This window comes from Astatotilapia calliptera, chromosome 17 (genome assembly GCF_964374335.1).
Source record: "Astatotilapia calliptera chromosome 17, fAstCal68.1, whole genome shotgun sequence".
In the NCBI taxonomy this organism is placed as follows: domain Eukaryota; kingdom Metazoa; phylum Chordata; class Actinopteri; order Cichliformes; family Cichlidae; genus Astatotilapia; species Astatotilapia calliptera.
The window spans coordinates 29212656-29238987 of NC_137438.1; the positions used below are offsets into that span (position 1 = coordinate 29212656).

The window sequence follows — 26332 nt, forward strand, 5'->3', positions numbered from 1 at the left end:
ATATGCATGACCGTACGGGGTTGACTGCAGCTCGGGAAGTAGAGGAGTAGATGTAGTGACATCTACTAAGCCTTCAGTCTGCATGTCTATATCCTTGGGTAAGATACTACCCCAAACTGCTCTCCAATGCCTTCATCAGAGCATGAATGTGTGTAAATATTAGATAAAAAGCACGTTAGAAAAAGCATAGAAAAAGGTGCTTATGTAAAGATCCAGTCCATTTAACATGACAGAGTCATGCCACTTTAATTCCTTCCAGTGGGAAGAAAGCTTTTAAAACCTTTAAAGGCATGTGAAGAAAAAAATAATAGGAAAAGCTATGAAAGAAAATACATTTCTACTCTGTGTGTGTTTAATTTTTTATGTTAATACAGGGCAGTATGCGCACTCATATGCACATATGCACAGTGCACACACACACTCATGCACAGTGCCCTTGCCTGAGCTCTGTCCTTCTAAATGCACGAGGGAGAAAGAAGAATGGGACAAACCCAGTGAGGGGCCTTTGGGACATGCAAGCGCAAACACATTTCCACCACAGGCCCCTGATGTCAGGTCCGATTACATCCAGCATAAGGTCCTTGGGGCAATTAGGGCACATGGCTCTATCCCAAAAAGATTGTCACCCTTATTCTTTGTCGATATGTCTATATGTCCACACAACGGGTGGCTCTTGCTAACATTACGGACCAAAAATAAATAAGTTGACATTACAGGCCAAAAAAAAACTATAAAGAAATAAGGGACACATGTGGAGCAAAGTACAGGAATATTTTAGTTAGACTGAAAGTTGATGGTACTGACATCCCTCCACACACACACAGACACACAAAATACACAAACAGGATGCGGTTGAATTTTTCCCCTTTTCTGTGTTTATTTAATGAATGCCTTTGCATCTCAGAAACATTTTTTGTGAAATAAAATTGTTTTTCTTCTTACAAAAGCAACCAATGCTAATGAGACAAAGAAAAGATCTCAACTGTGTCATCTATCCATCTCTTCCTGGTGGCATGCCATTTACCCCTCCAACTAATCCATAATGGATCATATAGCCAAGTTTACGGGGGAAATAGAGGGGGTTTCCGAAAGCCTCTGGGATGCTTTCCAAGGCACAGAACATAATTTGGAGATGGCCCATGTGGTTTATGTGAATGGACTACAGGAAAATTTGATTTATGGGCTGCAGGACAACTTGAGCCACTTTAGTAATAAGCTGATTAAGCAGACTGTAATTCTGGGGCCATAATTCAAACCCAGAAGGTCTAATAAGGGTGTAGTGCATTTAGAAAATGCACAAATAAAATAATTAAGGCTTCTCTAAATGATTCTTAGGATAATGTTAAGGTAAAACATCTGGTTTCCAGACATTTTAAACATGTTTCTCTAGTTTCACTTCCAAATTGGTTCCACATCTCCCCGCTGACCTCAGTAACTACTTTTATGAGAAACTTTTATTACCTAATATGGTTTCTGAAAGAAAAAATAATCCAATTTGGGCAATGTTGACTTAAGCAGTATATAGTTTGGGATCGTAAGTAAATATTCAAAGAACTTATTCCTACAATGTAAAGTGACAGCAGATAAGCTCACTGCCTTGCATTTAAGGAGTATTATAATGGTTGACCAGGTTAGCAAAAACAGAAATTATACTGCACCACATCACATTTAATTTTTCCTCATAACCTAGCAGCAAGTATCAACATGGTAAAGGCATTACTGTATTAAACTTAGACAAAAGGCTTTTTATTGTCATTGTGCAGTTTCTTGCCCAGCGAAATTGGGTAGCTGGACCACAAAGGTGCAAAAGTAAGAAGAGAAAACAATATACAACGAGGGAAAAAAAATAATAAATAAATAGAAAGCAATATATATGTATACACATACAGTGGCTTGCAAAAGAATTCGGCCCCCTTGAACTTTCCCACATTTTGTCACATTACAGTCACAAACATGAATCAATTTTATTGGAATTCCACGTGAAAGACCAACACAAAGTGGTGCACACGTGAGAAGTGGAACGAAAATCATACATGATTCCAAACATTTTTTACAAATAAATAACTGAAAAGTGGGGTGTGCGTAATTATTCAGCCCCCTTTGGTCTGAGTGCAGTCAGTTCCCCATAGACATTGCCTGATGAGTGCTAATGACTAAACAGAGTGCACCTGTGTGTAATCTAATGTCAGTACAAATACAGCTGCTCTGTGATGGCCTCAGAGGTCGTCTAAGGGAGCAACAACACCATGAAGTCCAAAGAACACACCAGACAGTTCAGGGATAAAGTTATTGAGAAATTTAAAGCAGGCTTAGGCTACAAAAAGATTTCCCAAGCTTTGAACATCCCACAGAGCACTGTTCAAGAGATCATTCAGAAATGGAGGGAGTATGGCACACCTGTAAACCTACCAAGACAAGGCCGTCCACCTAAACTCACAGACCGAACAAGGAGAGCGCTGATCAGAAATGCAGCCAAGAGGCCCATGGTGACTCTGGACGAGCTGCAGAGATCTACAGCTCAGGTGGGGGAATCTGTCCATAGGACAACTATTAGTCGTGCACTGCACAAAATTGGCCTTTATGGAAGAGTGGCAAGATGAAATTCATTGTTAACTTCCCTGTTAACCAGGGTTACACAAGGAACGATGGTGTGATTTTTTTTTTTTTTTTTTTTTTTTTTTTTTTTTTTTTTTTTTGATTGTACTTTAAAATTTGATTAACGGATTCTTTCAACCAAGGGTCCTCAGTAAGGTGAAGGCCTGCCTCCCGAGTCCCGGCACATGATTCTGAGAGAGTAATTCACATTTTTATTGCCTCTATAGACTATTGTAATTGTTTGGCTTTGATGAGTTGTTACTTTTGTCTTCGTGCTGTAAAGAATGTAGCAACACGTCTTTTGAGAAAAAAAGAAACACTGTGATCACATTGCACCTGATAATGGCCTACTTACACTGGCTTCCAATCAGTTTCAGGATCAACTGGTTTAAAATTTCATTACTTGTTTTTAAGAGTCTCAGTTATTTGGTGACACCTTACCTAACTCAATTTGTACAAACCTACACTCTTAAAAGAGAACTGAGGTCAACAAACCAACTCTTGAATATTCCTAAATCCAGGCTCAAAAGCAGAGATAATAGACCAGGGTACCCTGTGTGTGGGTTTTTTTGTTTGTTTTAAATTATAAGTCTAATTTGGTGTGTGTGTGTGTGATACTGTGATACTGTGATACTGTGTATTGTACAGTACATTAAATGCACAATGGAAATAAACTGACCTAACCTGACAGAAAATCCCAAGCTAAGACAATGAGTGTTTTTGGATACATGTTAGAGCATTTAAAAAAACCCAGTTTCTTCTTGTTGACACACACACCTCTCATTCACACACAAACAGCAATTTTAGCCAGAAATGGGTCATTTTCAGGGAAAAAAATGGAATGGTTTTGCTGCGAGCTAAAGTATATTATCAAAGTAAATTACACTGTTTAGACTACACGCCTTTTCTTTGCACTTGGCATGTGTTTGCAGACCACTTGATGAAAATTTGCTTCAATCCACTGAAACTACATGATATTCTTTCGACTTTAGTTTGGTATGAGCAGGAAATTCTTTATTAAAGTATCCCAGTTCTTGTGTCGGTGCCAGTGAAGTTAATAACTGGGTTGCAGGGCTGCTCTGATGGCTCGGCTAGAAAAAGCATGGACTACGTAACTCTCAATACCCTTGTCTTAAATATGACCTTAGTCCCGTGTCATCTCCTCCATCTCTCCGCTCTCCTGTGTTCATCTAATTAACAGAAGAGTGCTATCTAAAGAAAAGAGGATTTTAGATTATATCTGTGGATATGTGAGAACTCAACACAGACCTTGATGTTAAATCTCCACAAATAAGGCTTTTCTTAATGCTAGACTGTAACTTGCAAGCTGAACAGGCAGTTTCTGTTAAGTCATAATAACAAGTGTGACATTTGCTGAATCATTATAATTCTGAACTTGCCATGACATCCTACTGGGTGATTTCCACACATGAATCACCCAGTGAACACACACTGTACCTTTCTTTATAGCACAAAGATGAAAGGATGAGGAAAAGTGAGATAAATGATCAGCATGCATACAGTTTTGATCCAGTGATTAATCACTTTGAACTCTACCAGTCTCCTACTCAAATTACTGTTGTTTAAAATTCAATCACAGTTGTCGACAGAGAACCTTAGACACCCACACGAGCAGCTGTGAGTCATAGCGTTGAAGCTGGAAGGCATACAGGCAGAGTTTGGAGAATAATAGCAAGTGGGTGGAAAGAGTAGGTGGGAGAGGAGGCAGGGGGTCTTTGGCTGCCGAAGAGCTTTTTTTTTTTTTTCTTCATAATTCATTGGTTTCTCCCTTCTTCCCACTTCTTTTTCTCCTCTCTTGCCATCTTCTATGGGAGGAGCTTGGGGAACACAAGCATGCTCATGCATGTGTTTGTGTGTGCAAGGCTGAGATCCAACCAGGTCTGGGATATTTATAGCTCTCATTAGCCACATCCCACTAGAGCCAGGGTCACAGCGCAGTGAGTTGAAGACAAAAGGACTGCATTTGTCTCACACCAGCAAAGCGCAAACACTCTGCAGTGCAGTGCATACACCAAGAGACCTGATATGACCCAGCTACAGACAGAGGAACAAAATGTACAACAACACATTTTCACTTTTGAATAGAGCTTCTTTCTGGCAGATAATAAGAAGCTTCTCCAAAACCCATATTTTAAGCCCTTTTGGCATGTTGGAATGTACTTAGAAACACACTGTCTTGGCTAGATGTCCACTCAATCTGTCTGCTTGAGAGATCCCAGCATGCCCTGGTGCAGCAGGTGGCCAGTGGGCGTAGGGACTGGATGGGGGAGCCTGCTATGCTTAATAGAAAAATGTAAATAAATAAGTAAAAAGATAACGAAGAACAGAACCAAGAAAAATCAAACTGAGGTGTTCATACGCACAATCAGGAGGTAAATCCTTTTTGAAACTGACACAAAGCGTGCTGATTATATCGCTGTGCTTTGGGACTGAATGATGGAGATATTCTCCTGCATGGTTCACTCTGTTGGCATGGCAACAAGTATCAAATCGGACAGAACAAGCTTTGTCCACTCGGTATATTTTGGTTCTGGGACAATAAAGAAAAGAAGAAGCTATTTTCAGCTGCTCCCTCTTTTACAAGGCATCACCACAGCTGGAAGTTTTGATTGTCTTCCAGTGGATGCCCTTCCTGACCCAAACACAGAGCGATAATGTGTTTGGGTCCATATAAAAACCAGGAATCTTTCAGTTGTTAGGTGAATTTGTACATTGATTCTTACACTGATTCTGGCACCATAAATGGTTTATGGTCTGGTCTGTGCAGAAAAAAATCTCAACATAGGATTCAGATGTTAATCACTTTCTTTCACTCAGAAATGTCAGCACTCCATTTTCAGTCTGTAGTCCATAAATGTCTATAAAATTATTTGAATATGCTGATCAATTTTTTTTCAAAGGAAAAAAAAAAAGATTATGAAGGATTTTTTTTTTCTTTTTTCTTTTTTTTTTTTTTCTTTTTTTAATCTATCTCTAGGCATCAAATCATTAACAGTCTCCTTACAGCCAGATGGTTGTGATGCTGCTTGTTTCTGTGTTAAAGACCGAAAGACAGTCCTACAGTCTGTGTTTCTGCGTTAAGCCAAAGAAAATGGATGGATAATAAATTAAAAACATAAAATTAGAAGTTTAGAGTGACGCAAGCTGTTCTTGCTGTGCATTCGGAATCTCTTCCTGCAGCAAATGTCATGAATAACGAGCTGACATTCGCATGTGTATTTCCTGTTGTTACATGTTTAGTGACCTCAGGCTCACCTTAACATTTGTAGACACAACAAAAGATGGGATTCTACCTGCCCTTTGTCCTAACAAAGAAGTGTGATTTAAAACAAATCTATGATTGAGCTCTATGAACACATAACATATCAAATATTTTGTCTTAGCTTAGCCCTTTAAAATCCAAATGTATCATATCTGATGCATGAGTTTTTGTAAATTTCTGCATCATCAGTGTAAATTTTTTTTATCTTCTGAAAAATTGAAATGATGAATGACATTACTTCATCTGTTTTCTTTCTTTTCTTTTTTCAAAGAGCCTGACAGGTGCCATAACTTAATACCCTGGCTGTCAATAATTATGTAACCTAAATCATTCATAATGTTTCCACCAGCATCGTACACGCTCCTTCACTTCATGTTTTTTATGTCTTGCTCGCCGACACTGCTGCGCAGTCGTTACATTTGTTGTTTGGGCCACAGAGGGTAGCACCACCTCACACTAGTGCGTTAATCATGCTCCTTGTCCTGGAAAATTACCATAAATCTTTCAGAGATGCAAAACAGCTTTTCCAGACATGCCAGCTGGTATAGCCTATAATCAGATCATTTGAACAAGGGCATCTAAATGAGAATGGGAGATTTGTGTGATGGAAGTTGTGGGGGCTTATGGGAACAAGGAAGCAAATCAGCAAAGTGAGCTCTTAGTGAATTGGATTACAACCATGAGATCAAGTTTATTTTCTGGCATCATTCCAGTGAAGGGAGTTGCTGTCTCAAGGACATCAAGCGTCAACGTCTTGCAAGCTGCTAGAAAATCTAGGATGCTTAAAGTCAGCAGATTCCTGGACACACACATATGAGTCACATTTAAAAGATGCAACTTTATCAAGCAAATATTTGTGAGTGGGAGATATGGGAGTGTGTTTTTAGAGCGAATTTAGCCAAGTAGCATGCCGCTTTCATTTCATCTGCCCATCCCTCACTCACTCCCTCTGGAGAGCCACCGCACTGCAGAGGAAACCTGAACTGTGTGGCTGGCTCTTGTGAATATCACAGACAGCTTTGACCCATCCTCACATAAAAACCGCACTTATCATACAAAGGGTGCGTGTGTGTTTTATCAAAATACTTCCCTTAATGTGATTACTGAGAAAAAAGAAGAAATTATTGGTTACTCAGATTGTCTTATTTAAAGGTCTAATAGACATGACATTTTCTCCTTAAAAGCATTTTCTTATAAGTATACTTTTTGTTGTTTTTGTTTTTTAAATATTGTAATTTTTTCAAAAGCAATTGCTTCAATTTTTGAATTGTTTCTGTTATATGAAAAAATAAATACATACATCCTTTTTTTTTATTTTTTTATTTATTTTTGTCTCAGGCATTTGGCTTTGACTTAAAAATAAAACCTAGAGTTCTTTTTGTTGTTGTGTAGTTTTTTGTTTGTTTGTTTTTTGCTTTGTTTTGTTTTTTTTCCACAATGGTTCATACTGTTAAGAAATAGGGGTTTTTTTGTTGTTGTTTTTTTTAAGGCTTATCTGCTCATTGGAGTGTTTTATGAGAGGTCCGGACTTGACTAGGTCACAGGCTGACCAAATGCTTCAAATGGCCACCGTCGTCCCTGTACCCAAATCCTCCACCATCTCCTCATTGAACGACTGGCGACCTGTAGCCCTGACCCCCATCGTAAGCAAATGCTTCGAGAAGCTGGTCAGGGACTTCATCTGCTCTGCACTACCCAACTCACTGGACCCTCTACAGTTCGCATACCGCCACAACAGGTCCACTGATGATGCCATAGCCCTGACACTACACACTGCCCTGTCACACCTGGAGAAGAGAGACACGTATGTGAGAATGCTGTTTGTAGATTACAGCTCAGCATTCAATACCATCGTTCCCTCGAAGCTGGACAGGAAACTGCAGGATCTAGGACTGAGCAGCTCCCTCTGCAGCTGGATCCTTAGCTTCCTGTCTGACAGACGCCAAGTGGTCAGACTGGGCAGCATCACCTCATCCCCCATCACACTGAACACTGGTGCTCCACAGGGGTGTGTACTGAGCCCTCTCCTATACTCACTCTACACCTACGACTGCACGGCCACTAACAATTCCAACATCATTATGAAGTTTGCGGACGACACTACAGTGGTGGGTCTTATCACCAACGGTGATGAGACGGCTTACAGGGAGGAGGTCAGCGCCCTGACTCACTGGTGTCAAGACAACCATCTCACCCTCAACGTCGCAAAGACAAAGGAGTTGATAGTGGACTTCCGGAGGTGCAGAGAAGTACACACCCCCATCACCATCAACGGCGCTGCTGTGGAGAGAGTGAGCAGCTTCCGCTTCCTTGGAGTACATCTGGCTGAGGATCTTACATGGTCAGTACACACAAACAAAACATTGAAGAAGGCGCAGCAGCGCCTCTTCTTTTTCAGGAGACTGAAAAGATTCGGCATGAGCCCCCGCATCCTCAGGACCTTCTATCACTGTGCCATTGAGAGCATCCTCACTGGATGCATCACCACCTGGTATGGCAACAGCACCGCCTACAACTGCAAAGCTCTCCAGCGAGTAGTGTGGTGCTCTGAACGGATAATTGGAGGTGAGCTTCCCTCCCTCCAAGACATCTACAGGAAGCGGTGCCTGAGGAAAGCGGGGAGGATCATCAAGGACTCCAGTCACCCCAGCCATAAACTGTTCAGACTACTTCCATCAGGAAGGAGGTTCTGCAGCATCCGGTCCCGTACCAGCAGACTGAGAGACAGCTTCTTCCACCAGGCCATCAGACTGATGAACACGTCATAGACACCTCAGCTTCACTACTGGAACTTTAACATTATAAGATAAGATAACCTTTATTAGTCCCACACGTGGGACTCCATACTCCATACTGTACAGTAATGCCACTGTTTTGCACATGTCTCAACTCTGTATATTTTTATATATTTTATTTATTGTTTACTTTATTTAATTTGTAAAATATGCGTGCGCGCGCACACACACACAGAAAAATATTTAGTATACACATCCAGAAATGCATATACTATTATATATTGTACATATATTTATTAGTTTCAGATGAGCCATTCTTGTATTTTGCTTGTTTACATTATTGTATTTTGCACAACTCTGTTGCTTGTGAAGCTCGCACACAAGAATTTCACTCACATGTGCAGGTACATTGGTACAGCACATGTGATGTGACAATAAAAGTGATTTGATTTGATTTGATTTGACCAGAAACTGCATGGTTTTGCAGAATATGAGGAACAGAGTAAGACTAAGTTCACAGGTTGCCCCTGCAACAGACCTCAGAAAGGGGAAGTTATTGCAAGCTGCACAGGAAGTTTTAGTGCACAGGCATCTTAATAAATTAGAAACAGAAAAGAGGAACTGAGTAGAAGGAGTTTGTTTGTAATGAAACTGTGTGTGTCACGTGTGCGACGTCTGAAATACCGAAATACAGGGAGTGCAGAATTATTAGGCAAGTTGTATTTTTGAGGAATAATTTTATTATTGAACAACAACCATGTTCTCAATGAACCCAAAAAACTCATTAATATCAAAGCTGAATGTTTTCGGAAGTAGTTTTTAGTTTTAGCTATTTTAGGGGGATATCTGTGTGTGCAGGTGACTATTACTGTGCATAAATATTAGGCAACTTAACAAAAAACAAATATATACCCATTTCAATTACTTATTTTGACCAGTGAAACCAATATAACATCTCCACATTCACAAATATACATTTCTGACATTCAAAAACAAAACAAAAACAAATCAGCGACCAATATAGCCACCTTTCTTTGCAAGGACACTCAAAAGCCTGCCATCCATGGATTCTGTCGGTGTTTTGATCTGTTCACCATCAACATTGCGTGCAGCAGCAACCACAGCCTCCCAGACACTGTTCAGAGAGGTGTACTGTTTTCCCTCCTTGTAAATCTCACATTTGATGATGGACCACAATGGGGTTCAGATCAGGTGAACAAGGTGGCCATGTCATTAGTTTTTCTTCTTTTATACCCTTTCTTGCCAGCCACGCTGTGGAGTACTTGGATGCGTGTGATGGAGCATTGTCCTGCATGAAAATCATGTTTTTCTTGAAGGATGCAGACTTCTTCCTGTACCACTGCTTGAAGAAGGTGTCTTCCAGAAACTGGCAGTAGTCCTACTGCCAGTTTCTGGAAGACAGAGTCAGGTTGAGGATGGAGTCAAGCTCAACTCCCAGTCCTGGGAGTTGAGCTTGACTCCATCCTCAACCCGAAAAGGCCCCACAAGCTCATCTTTGATGATACCAGCCCAAACCAGTACTCCACCTCCACCTTGCTGGCGTCTGAGTCGGACTGGAGCTCTCTGCCCTTTACCAATCCAGCCACGGGCCCATCCATCTGGCCCATCAAGACTCACTCTCATTTCATCAGTCCATAAAACCTTAGAAAAATCAGTCTTGAGATATTTCTTGGCCCAGTCTTGACGTTTCAGCTTGTGTGTCTTGTTCAGTGGTGGTCGTCTTTCAGCCTTTCTTACCTTGGCCATGTCTCTGAGTATTGCACACCTTGTGCTTTTGGGGACTCCAGTGATGTTGCAGCTCTGAAATATGGCCAAACTGGTGGCAAGTGGCATCTTGGCAGCTGCACGCTTGACTTTTCTCAGTTCATGGGCAGTTATTTTGCACCTTGGTTTTTCCACACGCTTCTTGCGACCCTGTTGTCTATTTTGAATGAAACGCTTGATTGTTCGATGATCACGCTTCAGATGCTTTGCAATTTTGAGACTGCTGCATCCCTCTGCAAGATATCTCACTATTTTTGACTTTTCTGAGCCTGTCAAGTCCTTCTTTTGACCCATTTTGCCAAAGGAAAGGATGTTGCCTAATAATTATGCACACCCGATATAGGGTGTTGATGTCATTAGACCACACCCCTTCTCATTACAGCGATGCACATCACCTAATATGCTTAATTGGTAGTAGGCTTTCGAGCCTATACAGCTTGGAGTAAGACAACATGCATGAAGAGGATGAAGTGGACAAAATACTCATTTGCCTAATAATTCTGCACTCCCTATAACACCATATAAGACCCATGTTGAGCTTCAAATGTTAGAGATCCTGCAACTGGCGTTTGGGCTGTGCAGGGGTCTCTCTCTTCCGGAAGATGATTGAATAAAAAGAAATATAAAATGTTTTGACCACTATGAGTCGGGTTTTCTCTGTTCTATCATGGGGACAAAAGAATCGGGGTTTAATAATACCTTTTGAAAATTCATTGGATGACCAAATTATGCCCAAGTTATCATTTTATTAACCTTATCACAGCGTATGGTAAATGGACCAGTATTTATATGTCACCTTTCTACTCTAAATGACAACTTAAAGTGCTTTCCCCCTTTTCATCTATTCATACAAACACATTGATACGCCATTTTATTCTAAATACCCTGTCTAATATTCACACACTCATTTGGCGTGCAATATATAACCCTGATAGACAGCCCACTCTACCCCTTGAGCCACAGACCCAGGCTTCACAGAATCTTATGCAACAGTTTAGATTATGATGGGATTTCAGACTGGACTGTCAAAGCCTGAAAGGCCCCAGACAAGAACCACAAACAAAAACATAAAATCAGACAAGAAGTAAAATATACATATCTAAAAATATTACCACAAAGGTTATTTGTACTGAGAGAGCCTTCGTGGTCCTTTTAATGTCATAAGAAGTGCTTAGACTGAAAGATAAAGTGTAATGTGCTGTGAAGAACACCATGAAGGTGGAGCTGATCAATTCTCAAATATGAAATGGGAACGTGGGAGCATGCATGGAGGAAGCAGTGAGAGTTGTCTGGTGGACACTCGTAAAAAAAAACACTGTGGAATTCCCATGAGATTTATTTTTCTTTGGTTGCAACAGAGCAACACTTATGAAGTAACACGATGCTTCATCAGCAAGATGGAAATTCAATAAAATCCACACCAACTACTTTCCTCCTAACTTCTAGAGGTGTGTCTTTACATTGCACCATAAGACCTAGGTTTGTGTTTACTTATCATCAAACCAACAACACAAGGTAAAATGTTATCTTACAGTCACACTAGGCCCTAGTGCAACTTAAGATAACATTTGACTGGGGGAAAAAATGATTATAAATTGCACTTGCTGTTGTGTTGCCTTGGAAATTGTTGCTGTGATGACAGAGACCAGATCTGCGACCATTAGGACCCCACAGCAGCTTTATGGATTCAGCCTGCTATAAGTTTAAGGTTAAATGGGGTCAAACTGGCAATTATGTGCAATCTGGTTGCGATAATACATTAATTAACTGTGACGAACAGAAGAAAATTGCAAATCTATTGCCATCTGTTGCAAATATGTTGCTTTCTATATACATGCATATTCCTCTTAAAATGAAATTCACATTATCTACTTCCATTCAGACTCCAGCTAGAATCTCATAGTCTTGAAACTCTAGTTCAGAAATTCTTTAACATCTAGCAATGTACTTGTTGCAGAATGACAATTTACCTGCAAAATGACACACCGTTCACCAACCAGAATACGACTAGTTGCCAACTAGTTTGCAACCAGTTGAGGCAAGTCCCCTATTTCAAAGAGATTCATTGCAGCTATTGGTGCAAACGGACTCAGATTGATTGCAATGTGTTGGCAACCTGCCTGCATCATAAATTACCCAGCAACAGAGATTACAGACCCTCCAAATAGGATTGTGATTGGTTTTACTACTACTGATTTTATCTATTGTTCTGATTTTATCTGTTTTGATTTTATATACTGTTTTGTTTGTTTGTTAATTAGTTTGTTTGTTTGCTTGTTTTATTCAATTTTAAATCATGCTTTTTATTTGTTTTTGTTTCTAATGTCTCTGTAAAGCACTTTGAATCATCTTGTTGTTGAATTGTGCTATACAAATAAACTTGCCTTGCCTTGGAGATAGATTGCCTCCCACCAAGCAAACTGTGGAATTACCTTGCAACTAAAAGTCATCACTACTACTTTCAAATAGTTGCCAAAGCAGAAAGGTTCTGTGCAATCTACAACTGCTGATTTCTCCTGTTCATAAGGAGGTTGTTGACCTATTTTAAGTGTGATTGAGCCATTAGGAAACTCTTTGTCCATCTAACATATGCTGGCAATATTCATATGGTAAAGCTTCAATTATATTTCACTGCAGACAGAGACACAGACACCGGGAGACTAGAGACCAGACAGATGAGCAGTCTTTATGTTATACTTCTTTGAAGTCCACCACCTGGGTTGCATGTGTAGTTGTTTGATTGTAATGTAAATTACAGTGCTGTTTTGTTATTTACACATCTGGTTGATCGCCTGCTTTTGAGGCTATTGTTGACTGTATTTGGGGCTTTAGCCTTTCATTCAACAGTATTGTTGTATGTAATTATGTATGTAATTCTTAATAAGCAAGATCTGCTTTTTATTTTAAAACAGACTTGCTGAGAGCAGACCAACGTCCCAGCAAACTTGTAAGCTTTGGTTAGTTTTGTCAAGAGCTGATAAAACCTGCTACTAACGATGGTAATTTAAGCTTTCAAAGAAACAGGAAACCGCTTCTGTTCACCTCTGTGAACTCACTGCTTCAGATTTTACTATAACATTTTATTGGTAATTATTACATGCAACCTTTCTCTTACTTTTCTGCGTGGGACAAAAAATCTGCAATGTTGCGTGGAAATCAGGGGCGGTATGTCTGGATTGGCAGACTGTTTTGGTGGTTACCATCTTTAAGAAGGGGGAATGGAAAGTGTGTTCCAACTATAGGGGGATCACACTCCTCAGCCTCCCTAGGAAAGTCTATGCCAGGGTGCTGGAAAGGAGAGTCTGTCCATTAGTCGAACCTTAGATACCTCATCCTGGTTGTATCTGCATGATGTCATTCCAGTGTCAGATGCACAGATCAAGTGGAAATGAAAAGGAAATTCTAGTGGGTGGAACATTAATGAGGATGAACAGATGGGCACAAAACCAAAACATTAAGTAGTTTGAAAGGGCTTTAGAAGAGGAATCAATGTGTTCGTCTGATTGCCATCCACACACAAAGAAGCCCAGTTGTTCATAGACATCCTGAGTTCATGAGGCAATGACCAAACCAAACATCCAGAATAGAGGAGCTGTTCTTGTAACACAATAAAGGCTCTTATTGAATTTTCGCTGCCCCTGGAGTGACTCTTAAACCAAAACGTATTTCATGGAGAAGTCTGCCATCTAGTGGTAGTTACACTTCATTTACCATTCGACAGCCTGTCAACTATTAAAACAAACAACAGAATTAGAATGAAAACAACGGAATTAACATGAAAACGACGGAATTTTAATGAAAACAACAGAATTTGAGAATAAACAATGGAATTTGAATAAAAAGAGTAGAATTAGAATGAAAACAAAAGCATTTGAATGAAAACAACGGAATTTGAATGAAAACAACGGAATTTGAATGAACAGAATTTGAATGAAAACAATGGAAGTTTAAAACAAACAACAGAATTAGAATGAAAACAACGGAATTAACATAAAAACGACGGAATTTTAATGAAAACAACAGAATTTGAGAATAAACAATGGAATTTGAATAAAAAGAGTAGAATTAGAATGAAAACAAAAGCATTTGAATGAAAACAACGGAATTTGAATGAAAACAACGGAATTTGAATGAACAGAACAGAATTTAAATCAAAACAATGGAATTTGAATGAACAGGGCCCTGTGCTTCTTACGTCGCTTACTACATCCAAGATCAAATGAAACATCCAAGATCAAATCATCGCGCTAACCGTGAGCTCGCTAATCCGGTTCCCCGAACACACCTGCTGTTGACGATTAGTACAGCTGGATGAAGTAATGTGCGATCACTGGGTGCCGTAAAAGGGGCTACGCATCGATAGCAGAAACAGTGATCGGCAACCCGCTGATTGGTTGGCGAAAATGGCGAAGGAGCGCGCTCGGTATTTTTCGGCAGCAGAGCAAGAACTCTTGAGTGAGAGTGAGAGATTTCTATGGAACGCCAGGACTGCCATAATGAATTAATTAAATACACCATTAAATAATTAATTAAATGTGTCAATAATTAATTAAAATTGGAATTAATTAATTAAATAAATAGTTATGACACATGTAATTAATTAATTATTGACACATTTAATTAATTATTTATGTATTTCACATTTTAATTAATTATTGACACATTTAATTAATTAATTATTGACACATTTAATTAATTATTTATGTATTTCACATTTTAATTAATTATTGACACATTTAATTAATTATTGACACATTTAATTAATTATTGACACATTTAATTAATTATTTAATGATATATTTATTTATTTCATTTTGGCAGTCCCGGCGCCTGGCTCTCGTCATGAAATAATTTTATCTGTCAGCCTCACCCATCAAACTCAGGGGGCGGGGTTAACGCTGCCCATGCAGCTTCTCTAACATTTGATTGGTTGCCGTGCAAAGTAAGTCAAAACAGGTCGATCCTAGATAATCGATTGCTTGTGTAGACTTGGGGCAGCCAGTTATCCCAGAATGCAGATCAAATCACAGGCAGCAATGGTGGTGGTGTAGTTTTAAAATACCCCGTTTTTCTGTCACCAGCTACACTTTTAACAGTGTTTTAGCCGCGAATGTCGCGCCGTATGTCTGGTCAGGTTGTCAACATAGAACATGCTTGCAAAAGTGCTCAGATGTTTTCAGAGATTTCACTAGCTCTGCTAACAGTTAGCATGCAGAGCTCACCGAGGGGGTTACATTAACCGGTTTGTTTACATATTCCACTCTCCGTGTTCCACATGTTGCATTCGCAGATTCTCATTTTCACCGAACGATCGTCTCTTTCCGCCTGGTCTTGTGTCTCTGTGCTTCTGTAACATAAAGAACGAGCTGACATTTTTCTCACGAAACCAGCGATCAGCTCAGCAGACCCTCAGTTTACCTGCATGCATCCTCCTCCTCATCTGTCAGCTGTTTAACACCTGCTGCTAATTCAAGAAACACACCTACGTTACCTGGTGATAGTCACAGTTTAACTGGGCAGCCGGTGCTCGATATAAAGCAATGTCAGCGCATTTTTCTGCACAAGATAAGTAAATATAGTGTTTTCCCCGAGCGCAGAGCTGCTGGAGCTCGTTTCCTTACAGAGCACTTTATAGGCGAACAGCTTCATCAGCGGCTGATGTCCAATCACCAGCACACAGCTTTCAAACCTCAGCTGAGTTTTAGCTCTCAGTGGTTAAACGCTGGACTTCATTCACTCAGGTTCTGTCTGTCGGGTCACGTTTACTTCGCTGTTTTATTTACAACTGAGCAAATCGGTTTGGCTGAGGTTAAAGTTACGTTTCATAACTGCATAGTTTCACAGACGTTTAATGGTTCACTGGCACATGTGTTAGACTGAACTATCATCTAAATATCATCTGTTTTTTAATAGTTATTCAACTGTATTCTAAGCACCAGCTGTCTGTTAGAATGTGATTTTTTTTCTCTCTCTGTTGGCAGAGGTATAAAAATGCGCAGGAAAATCTGACGTGCATGGCGAACTTCACCGACGATATTTAGGGAGGAATAAACACACATCAAACATAAATGATTGAGAGAATTTTCTCTTCTTATATCAACACTCTCTCTCTCTCTCTCTCTTTTTTTTTTTTTTTTTTTTTTTGCTTTTTCGGTCATGTTATGTTTACCTGTCAAAGGCTTGTTACAAACTATGAAACACATTGTGCAGACTTCTGGATGTTAGAAGAAAACGAATACTGCTCATGAATGAGACTAAAGGCAGGAAGGTGTCCTTTAAAACTAAACATGTTAATAGGACCTCCCTATTTATATCATAGTTTATGATATAGCACATGTATTTCAGTAATAGCCTGCTGAGGCCACTATACGTGCTGGCCTCATATCAAATGTGAAGGCAGACTGAGTCTATGTTTGACGTTTGTTTATATCTAATCTTCCTTTTCAAACATTTAAACAGCAGCGAGTCTGCAGCTGAGGGAATACAAATTCAAATTGTCGGAACAGGTTTGCTCGTTTCTTGGATTCATTTGGTGATTTATTAAATGTATAACTGTAATTCTAATCTGCTGCTGAGTCTCTTACACTTTTCTTTATGCTGTATATTTTCACGTCTCTGGAATAGTTGGCAGTTAGATAGTCAGCTGGGAAACTCATGGAGCTGAGGATATCGTGGATATGCTGACCTCGCTGCGTGGTGTACAGAGCGAGGTCAGCATGATTAATATTCACAATAAAAATATTAGCCGAACATCATGAAGTCTGTATGTGTTTCATAGTGTCGAACAACCTTTGTACAGTTAAAGCCAGCAGTTACTACATGACGGAAACACCAACGTTATCTCTTTTATGTGTTTATACACAGGTCACGCTGATTACTGAACAAAAACCCAAAGATCAGATGTTAAACAGATTTGCTCTCTCTCCTCCTTAAACATTGTGGCATGAATAAGGCACGGCGGGACCACAGAGCGACGTTCAGAGCCAACTTTATTTGATTCACATCACACCACACCACCACCAACCCCTGAGTCCCCGTGTTTTAACACGGCGGGCGTGATTGCGGATGCCGTGCAGGTGCGTCCGCACGGCCCCGCAGACCACGCCCCACCACATACCCCCATCGCCCGATTGAGGCCGGGGAGTGATCCGGCCAAACCTACTCCCCCCCGCGAACTGGGGCGAGACTCGGCCCCTACACATCGGCGCCCCAGCCCCCGACCAAGCGACGGGGAAGCGTCCGTTCTGGTGGCCGCCCGCGCATCCAGCGGCAACGGCGAAGCTGGTCCGGAGGTCGGCCGCGTAGCAAGCGGACACGGCCCCACCGGCATGGCCGTGTGCTCCTGCACACAGGCGGCTGGGCAGACGCCAGGCGCGCAGAATCGACTGGTGGCAGCGAGGCTGGACTAGCCAGCCCGCCGATCCCCGGCCTAGCGGGGCTGTCCCGCTCCTCTGCCTCCAACTCCGGCTGCACAGGCTGCCCTGGAGCAGGGACCTCCGTCTCCCCGCACAGCTGCTCCGCCACCGCCTCCGCCACTCCCGTTTGGAGCGGCTCCCCGCACTGCGCCTCCGCCCCCAGCAGGCACCGCCCCTCGCCCCCCTCCGGGTGGAGCGACTCCTCTGCCTCCGGCAGGTGTAGACCCTCGCCCGCCTCGTCCTCGGCCTCCGATTGGAGCGGCTCCTCCACCGCTCCCGGCAGGAGCAGCCCTTCACCCGGCTGCTGCTCCTCCTCCTCCGGCAGGCTCGGACCCCCGCGTGGCTCGTCCACCACCTCCGGCTGCCGAGGTGACCCACACGGCTCCTCCACTGTCCTCGAGACACACTTGTGGGGGTGGCGCCCAGGCCCAGAGCAGCGCTGCCAGCTCTGCCATCTTCCCCAGGTGGCGTTCGCTCTCCTGCCGCAGCTCCTCCTGTTGGCGACGCACCTCCGCCGCCTGCTTCCGCTGGGTGGCCGCTATTTCGGCCACCATCTCGGCCAGCTCTTTCCTTTCCTGGCTCTGGTAGGTACCCGCCATGCCGCCTCCTGGGTTTCGGCACCAATGTGGCATGAATAAGGCACGGCGGGACCACAGAGCGACGTTCAGAGCCAACTTTATTTGATTCACATCACACCACACCACCACCAACCCCTGAGTCCCCGTGTTTTAACACGGCGGGCGTGATTGCGGATGCCGTGCAGGTGCGTCCGCACGGCCCCGCAGACCACGCCCCACCACAACATGTTTTTAATGTTAGTTATAATTCAGAATTGGCGACTGAAACACGTAGGACACATAAGAACATCAGGAAATAAAACACCGATAAATATAACCTCAGTAAAAGAAGTCAGCGGGGGTTACTACAGCTGTGTACCGGGGCCTGCGCTTTGTCGGTGGGATTGCTTGCGAGGCGAGCGGGTCTATCCCACGCTTTGCCGTGAGACTGGGACGACATCTCCGAAATCATCGAAACACTTTTGCAAAGAGGCTGTATCTTGACAAACCGACCAGACACATGAAGATTAAACCACTACATTCTCGGCTAAAAAAATATTAAAACGGTATTTGGTAACACACAAACAGGGTTTTTCAAAGCTCAGTTCTGTTAGCTTCCACATGCCGGTTGTTGTGTGCTAGAAACAATGGCCACCAGGCCAAAGCAATGGTTTTGACTCGATCAGCGTTAACCCCGCCCCCTGAGTTTGATGGGTGAGGCTGACAGATAAAATTATTTCATGATGAGAGCCAGGCGTCAGGACTGCCAAAATGAAATAAATAAATATATCATTAAATAATTAATTAAATGTGTCAATAATTAATTAAATGTGTCAATAATTAATTAAATGTGTCAATAATTAATTAAAATGTGAAATACATAAATAATTAATTAAATATGTCAATAATTAATTAATTAAATGTGTCAATAATTAATTAAAATGTGAAATACATAAATAATTAATTAAATGTGTCAATAATTAATTAATTACATATATCATAACTATTTATTTAATTAATTAATTCCAATTTTAATTAATTATTGCCACATTTAATTAATTATTTAATGGTGTATTTAATTAATTCATTATGGCAGTCCTGGCGTTCCATAGATTTCAGGAGTTTCAGAGTTTAATTAAAACGCAAGGGAACACTGCAAAGGCTGCAAAAGCAAGGAGAGAGGGCTGGCAGAAAGTTGCTGACAAATCAAACTCGTAAGTAATCCAATAATAACAATAATAATGGAGTGGATTTATATAGCGCTTTTCAAGGCACCCAAAGCGCTTTACAATGCCACTATTCATTCACTCTCACATTCACACACTGGTGGAGGCAAGCTACGGTTGTAGCCACAGCTGCCCTGGGGCAGACTGACAGAAGCCAGGCTGCCATATTGCGCCATCGGCCCCTCTGGCCAACACCAGTAGGCGGTAGGGTAGATTTATCATATCACACCATATTATCCAATATTATATTACATTATATTATATTATAATATGTTATATTATATCCCCTTTCACATTAGAGCCACAACAGGACCCACTAGAACATGGGAACAAGTAAAAGTGAAATATAAGAATATTCTACAGAATGGTAATATTTATCACTTATATTGCTTGTCGTCTCTTGGAAAGAGACCCTGGAATACTCTGTTTGTTTGTTCATAACAGCAACCAAGAAAAGGGCAGAGCAAAAAAAAAGACAGGTGGTGGTCCTGCACCCCCTCGTCAACAAGTTGGTTAAGTGAATAATACCCTCACGGGAAAATCGATATCTCTCTATGAGCACACTGTCGCGCTGAGCTAAAGGATCCTGTCTGTCCCGCAATATACGCTGAATCCTGAGGACTCTCCTTATCAATCTTGCACCTTCCGCAATGGGTTGCTCGCGTAAACGGACAGGATATGACTGCGACAGACTTCCCAAATCCACCTTCGCTTTTATAGCCGTGGTCTCTCATCTTGATTACACGAAGTAATTTACAATTACTACTCTGAAATATGAATTACATCTGTAATAATCACATACATGTAATAGAATGTTAATAGTACATTTCCCTTTTTTAGGGAATGACCTGTATGTATCTGTGTGAAATCAATAAAAGGATCAAGTGCTGCATTATCTTTACTTACATTGATGTTATTTATTTATGGTGAAACAGTGGTGGAATATCGCTGTTGCTTTCGTATGAATGACGCGGACATACCTGCGTGGCCACGATCTAATCCTGTTTACATAAAGTAAACCTGCTCCCCAGCAGGTTTACGCTTACGGCTCTGTTGCTATGACAGCAAGTCCCGGATGGGCTTCGGGGAACCGAACGATCCAGGATCACGCGAAATCGTCAACAATCTAATCCAGCTAACTCACTTAGCGCGGTACGAAGCACAGGCCCCAGAACAGAATTTGAATGAAAACAATGGAATTTGAATGAAAACAACGGAATTTGAATGAAAACAACGGAATTAGAATGAAAACAACGGAATTAGAATGAACAGAACGGAATTTGAATGAAAACAATGGAATTTGAATGAAAACAATGGAATTTGAATGAAAACAACGGAATTAGAATGAAAACAACGGAATTAGAATGAACAGAACGGAATTTGAATGAAAACAATGGAATTTGAATGAAAACAACGGAATTAGAATGAACAGAACGGAATTTGAATGAAAACAACAGAATTTGAATGAACAGAATTTGAATGAAAACAATGGAATTTGAATGAAAACAACGGAATTTGAATGAACAGAATTTGAATGAAAACAACGGAATTTCAACGAAAAGAACGGAATTAGAATGAAATGAATAGAATTTGAATCAAAACATTGGAATTTGAATGAACAGAAAAGAATTTGAATGAAAACAATGGAATTTGAATGAAAACAACGGAATTAACATGAAAACGACGGAATTTGAATGAAAACAACAGAATTTGAGAACAAACAATGGAATTTGAATAAAAAGAGTAGAATTAGAATGAAAACAAAAGCATTTGAATGAAAACAACGGAATTTGAATGAAAACAACGGAATTTGAATGAACAGAATTTGAATGAAAACAATGGAACTTGAATGAAAACAACGGAATTAGAATGAACAGAACAGAATTTGAATGAAAACAACGGAATTTGAATGAACAGAATTTGAATGAAAACAATGGAATTTGAATGAAAACAACGGAATTAGAATGAACAGAACAGAATTTGAATGAAAACAACGGAATTTGAATGAACAGATTTTGAATGAAAACAATGAAATTTGAATGAAAACAACGGAATTAGAATGAACAGAACAGAATTTAAATCACAACAATGGAATTAGAATGAAAACAATGGAAGTTTAAAACAAACAACAGAATTAGAATGAAAACAATGGAAATTGAATGAAAACAATGGAATTAGAATTAACAGAGAGTTGGAATGAAAACAACGGAATTTGAATGAACAGAACAGAATTTGAATCAAAACAACGGAATTTGAATGAACAGAACAGAATTTGAATGAAAACAACAGAATTTGAATGAAAACAACAGAATTTGAGAATAAACAATGGAATTTGAATAAAAAGAGTAGAATTAGAATGAAAACAAAAGCATTTGAATGAAAACAATGGAATTTGAATGAAAACAACGGAATTAGAATGAACAGAACGGAATTTGAATGAAAACAACGGAATTTGAATGAAAACAATGGAATTTGAATGAAAACAACGGAATTAGAATGAACAGAACAGAATTTGAATGAAAACAACGGAATTTGAATGAACAGAATTTGAATGAAAACAACGGAATTTCAACGAAAAGAACGGAATTAGAATGAAATGAATAGAATTTGAATCAAAACAATGGAATTTGAATGAACAGAAAAGAATTTGAATGAAAACAATGGAATTTGAATGAAAACAACGGAATTTGAATGAAAACAACGGAATTTGAATGAAAACAACAGAATTTGAGAACAAACAATGGAATTAGAATGAAAACAACGGAATTTGAATGAAAACAACGGAATTTGAATGAAAACAATGGAAGTTTAAAACAAACAACAGAATTTGAATGAAAACAATGGAATTAACATGAAAACAACAGAATTAGAATGAAAACAACGGAATTAGAATGTACAGAACAGAATTTGAATGAAAACAACAGGATTTGAGAACAAACAATGGAATTTGAATAAAAATAGTAGAATTAGAATGAAAACAACAGGATTTGAGAACAAACAATGGAATTTGAATAAAAATAGTAGAATTAGAATGAAAACAAAAGCATTTGAATGAAAACAACGGAATTAGAATGAACAGAACAGAATTTGAATCAAAACAACGGAATTAGAATGAACAGAACAGAATTTGAATGAAAACAATAGAATTTGAATAAAAACAACAGAATTTGAATGAAATGGAAGTTTAAAACAAACAACAAAATTAGAATGAAAACAACGGAATTTGAATGAAAACAACGGAATTAGAATCTACAGAACAGAGTTTGAATGAAAACAATGGAGGTTTAAAGAATCACTTTAATATTAATGTAATTCTCAGCTTAAGTATGGAATGTCTGATGCAGTTTTTTGTGATTGGTATCCCATATGCCAGTTTTTTAAATGTATTGTGGCGATATGTTCTGCTATAATATATTATTGATGGAAGGATTGTTTGTGTTGTGTTCTGGACTAATTAGATTAAAAGAAAAATAAATCTGAATGAATACATGAATGATGCTGCTTTACAACTGACAGCTGAGATAGCATTGTATAGATGATATAGATTTATGTGTTTGTCTTCAGTATTCGCAAAGCAAATCATAACACAAACTCTTGCAGTGGCTTTCACTTAAAATGACAGCACTAGTTAGAGCTGTATCGGCTCTTTTCTGTTTTGAGTGTTTTGTTTGATTATCATTGTCAGACAAAAATAAGGAATTCATCTGGAAAACAAAAAGAGATGAAAATAATATAATTTAATAAACTCTGGTCGATGTTATATAAGGGAGGTTGACTCAGCTTTGGTTAAAATAGCTGTTAAATATAAATCTTCTTCTTCTTTTTTTTAGCTGATGGGTTTGTAAATTTCATGATATGCATTAATGGTTGAGCAAAGGTCTTGAGCGACTCCTAATTTTGTAATGAGTAGCTAGCATGTGTTCACATTTCTGCAGGTAAATCTATGAAAATGAAATGATAAAGATATCATTTGACAGAAATAAAATAGCATTTCTTACACAAAAAATGTGATTCGGGAGCTATTACCTAAAAATTCCCAGCATGACATGCAGTGTGTCATAGAAAAATGAGGAAACTGGACTATTGGCAGACAAAAGAAGAAGTGGCAGGCCTAAAAAAAAACATCTACAGCAGATGAACATACAGGAATTATCTGTAAAGCACTGTGGAGGTTATGTGATTGTCTGGGGTTGTGTTTCAGTAAGTGGTGTTGGGAATCTTATCAAAATTTAGAGAATCGTAAAAGTAGAAATTCAGATTTCCATTGACAAGGCAATACAATCTGAAAAGCATCCAACTAGCAATGGCTTCGTTTATTAGCATGACAATGATACTAAACACACTGCATTGTAGTAAAATAACAACAGGATAGAAAAACTTACAATGGATAACAATCAGTCATTGATTGAACTTCCCAGACTCCTACAGGATTGTTCCTGAAGACAGCTACTTCTTCCTTTTTTACTCACAATATGGTGTTTAAACACCACTATACATTTAATCATTAATTACTATTAATTTCTGGCTCTTTCTCCCATCACCCCCAAATGGTCACAGCAGATGGCTTGTTAGACTCTGTCTTTATCTTATATACGTATTTTCATGTATGTTTATTATTATTATTATTATTATTGTTATACATTTTATTTATAAAGCACCTTTCAGGACACCCGAGGACACTGTACAATAGGATAAAACACATAATAGAACAATGACACAATGAAGGACAATAAAAATAAAAGGCAAAAGATAAAATTAACAAACAGTGAATATGTTTGCATGTTTAAAAAAAATTGCGCTTATTTCTTATTTTCCTATAAAGAAATGCAAAGTATTTTATTGATTTGCCAATGTTTCTATATATTATACTGGGTTGTAGAAAGCTGTAATTATTTGAAAATAAAATAAAATCCCGTGGTTATACTTTATTTCTCCTGTACTTATGGTAATCACTTTAAAGTTTTGTGTCTTCCTCACCGTTAGGTGGCAGCACCTACATTCAGCCCAACCATTACCTTTAGAAAGCGATGGATTGTGGGTATCCTCTGTGATAAAATGCAACGTGAGCGTTGCGTTAGCGAAGTTTTGTGTGAAGTGAGCAGAGTGTGGTCGACGTTCTCTGTGCTCTCGTTATATTGATTGTCTTTTTGGGACTTTTATTTTAAATATATTCTGCTTTACGCTTTTAAGAAGGTGTTTTGGAGAGGAAAAGCGATCCTTCGACTTAATTATTATTACCTTTTAAAGAACTTTATGCGGAGCGAGAAGAAGGAAAAGCTGTCCAGTTTGTCAACAAGAGATTTTTTTTCCTCGGACATGTGTGTAAAAATGATGACAACTAAAGCGAAGAGAATAAAAACGAGTTGTCTGCGGAAAAACATGAAGTTTGGCTCTAAGTTGACGTGGAGGCTTTTCCCAGTGGCCGCGGAAAAGAACGAGGCCCTCAAACAGAGTCCAGCCACCACGGTGAAGACCACCATTCGAAAATACCTCCGCCGGGAACAGAGACGGGCTCAGCAGGACGGCCTCTGCACCCTGCGGGGCCACACGGACGGGAAGAACGGAGACTTCATGTCTGTGGAAAGTACCGCCACGGCCTGTGTGCACCGTCATCCAGCTGTCGCAATGGCGCCGGAAAACACCACGCAGTACCTGATGGGAAACCTGTATGAAGACATGAATATTGACATTAACAAGTCAGTTCAGGATTCACAGGCAGTAGCTGCTCAACAGTTTAGCGAATGTTCTTCACCGACGAGCTCATGTACTGCCTTGGACTCTGATAGCTACCTTGCGTTTCAGCAGCGGAACTTTGATGAGGCCTTTGAAATGTTTTGGTAACCAGGACGAACTTCGTGAGCGTGGCCCGGCTCCCTCAGCAGCCCGACTTTAATTCAGCTCATTGTTAAAAGGTGTGAAGAGTTTAATTGTAAATATTTAAGTGTGATTAATGTGTCATGTGGTGTTCCGTTCTGTTTTGTAGCCCTGATCATGTAGTGTGTATGTGTGCGCGTGATTCATAGTTGGGCCTTTATTTGTCTCACAGCGGCGCGCCTTTGCACGCTTGCCGCCCGCCCACTGGGGAGCGCTACCGAGCCCTGCGTGCCGCCGCCTGGAGGGAATCGACCAAACGGCCCGGCTCTGCTACGCTATGCTCGGCTCTGGTCTCTTCACGGATTGTAAAATCCAGGTAAACCCGGGCAGGTATTGTTAGCAGTGCATTGTCATTGATGGCAATAGTCGATGGTGATTGGATGTTCCACAGTCACTGTTGTCTGAGCGTTTTCCAGGTCGACCCTGCTAGGACACGTGGCTCAGCTGTGGGAGGAGCAGGAAGCAAAGGAGGTCTGTCTTCACGTGACTGACACAAGGTGACACTTCAAACTGAAAGGGCCGTAATGGCGAGATAATCATGTGCATGTCATTTTAATGATAGAATTTAATGTTGTATTAAAACTTTGATTGCAAAGTGATGGTGAATGTGAGTTTAATCTTCAATAAAAATTATGTTACATTGTGTAACCTCTCTTTTTTTTATATTTTTTTTTGGCTACTTTACAAAACTATTCTGTTCAACTTTAAATGGTTTCAAATCACAGCAATGGCCACCTCATCGTGCTTGGTAAATATGCTACTATATAATGAACCTGGACAGCCCCCTATGAGCAACAGCTTTGCTAAAGATCCTGGGCCCGTATCCCTAAAGATTCTGAGAATCCTCTCAGAGAGCTCCTAA

At 40.0% G+C, this 26332-nt stretch overlaps 1 protein-coding gene across 2 annotated transcripts; it reads left to right on the forward strand.

The window, feature by feature from the left end:
• Positions 1–24638: 24638 nt before the first annotated feature.
• LOC145421301 (uncharacterized) lies at positions 24639–26118 on the forward strand. Of its 2 annotated transcripts, XM_080291410.1 has the most exons (3): positions 24644–25292; positions 25399–25508; positions 25643–26118. In XM_080291410.1, the coding sequence occupies exons 1-2, from the start codon at positions 24850–24852 to the stop codon at positions 25487–25489; spliced, it is 534 nt and encodes a 177-aa protein (XP_080147536.1). In that variant the 5' UTR covers positions 24644–24849; the 3' UTR covers positions 25490–25508; positions 25643–26118. The 2 variants fall into 2 exon arrangements, 1 of the variants encoding a protein (XP_080147536.1); XR_013902632.1 differs by having other exon boundaries at positions 24639–25508.
• The last annotated feature ends 214 nt before the right edge of the window (positions 26119–26332 follow it).

Coding starts and splice junctions, on each gene's coding strand:
- LOC145421301 (XM_080291410.1), top strand. CDS start 24,850: ATGCGGAGCGAGAAGAAGGAAAAGCTGTCCAGTTTGTCAACAAGAGAT. Junction 25,293..25,398: donor ATGAATATTGACATTAACAA/GTCAGTTCAGGA, acceptor CTTGCGTTTCAG/CAGCGGAACTTTGATGAGGC.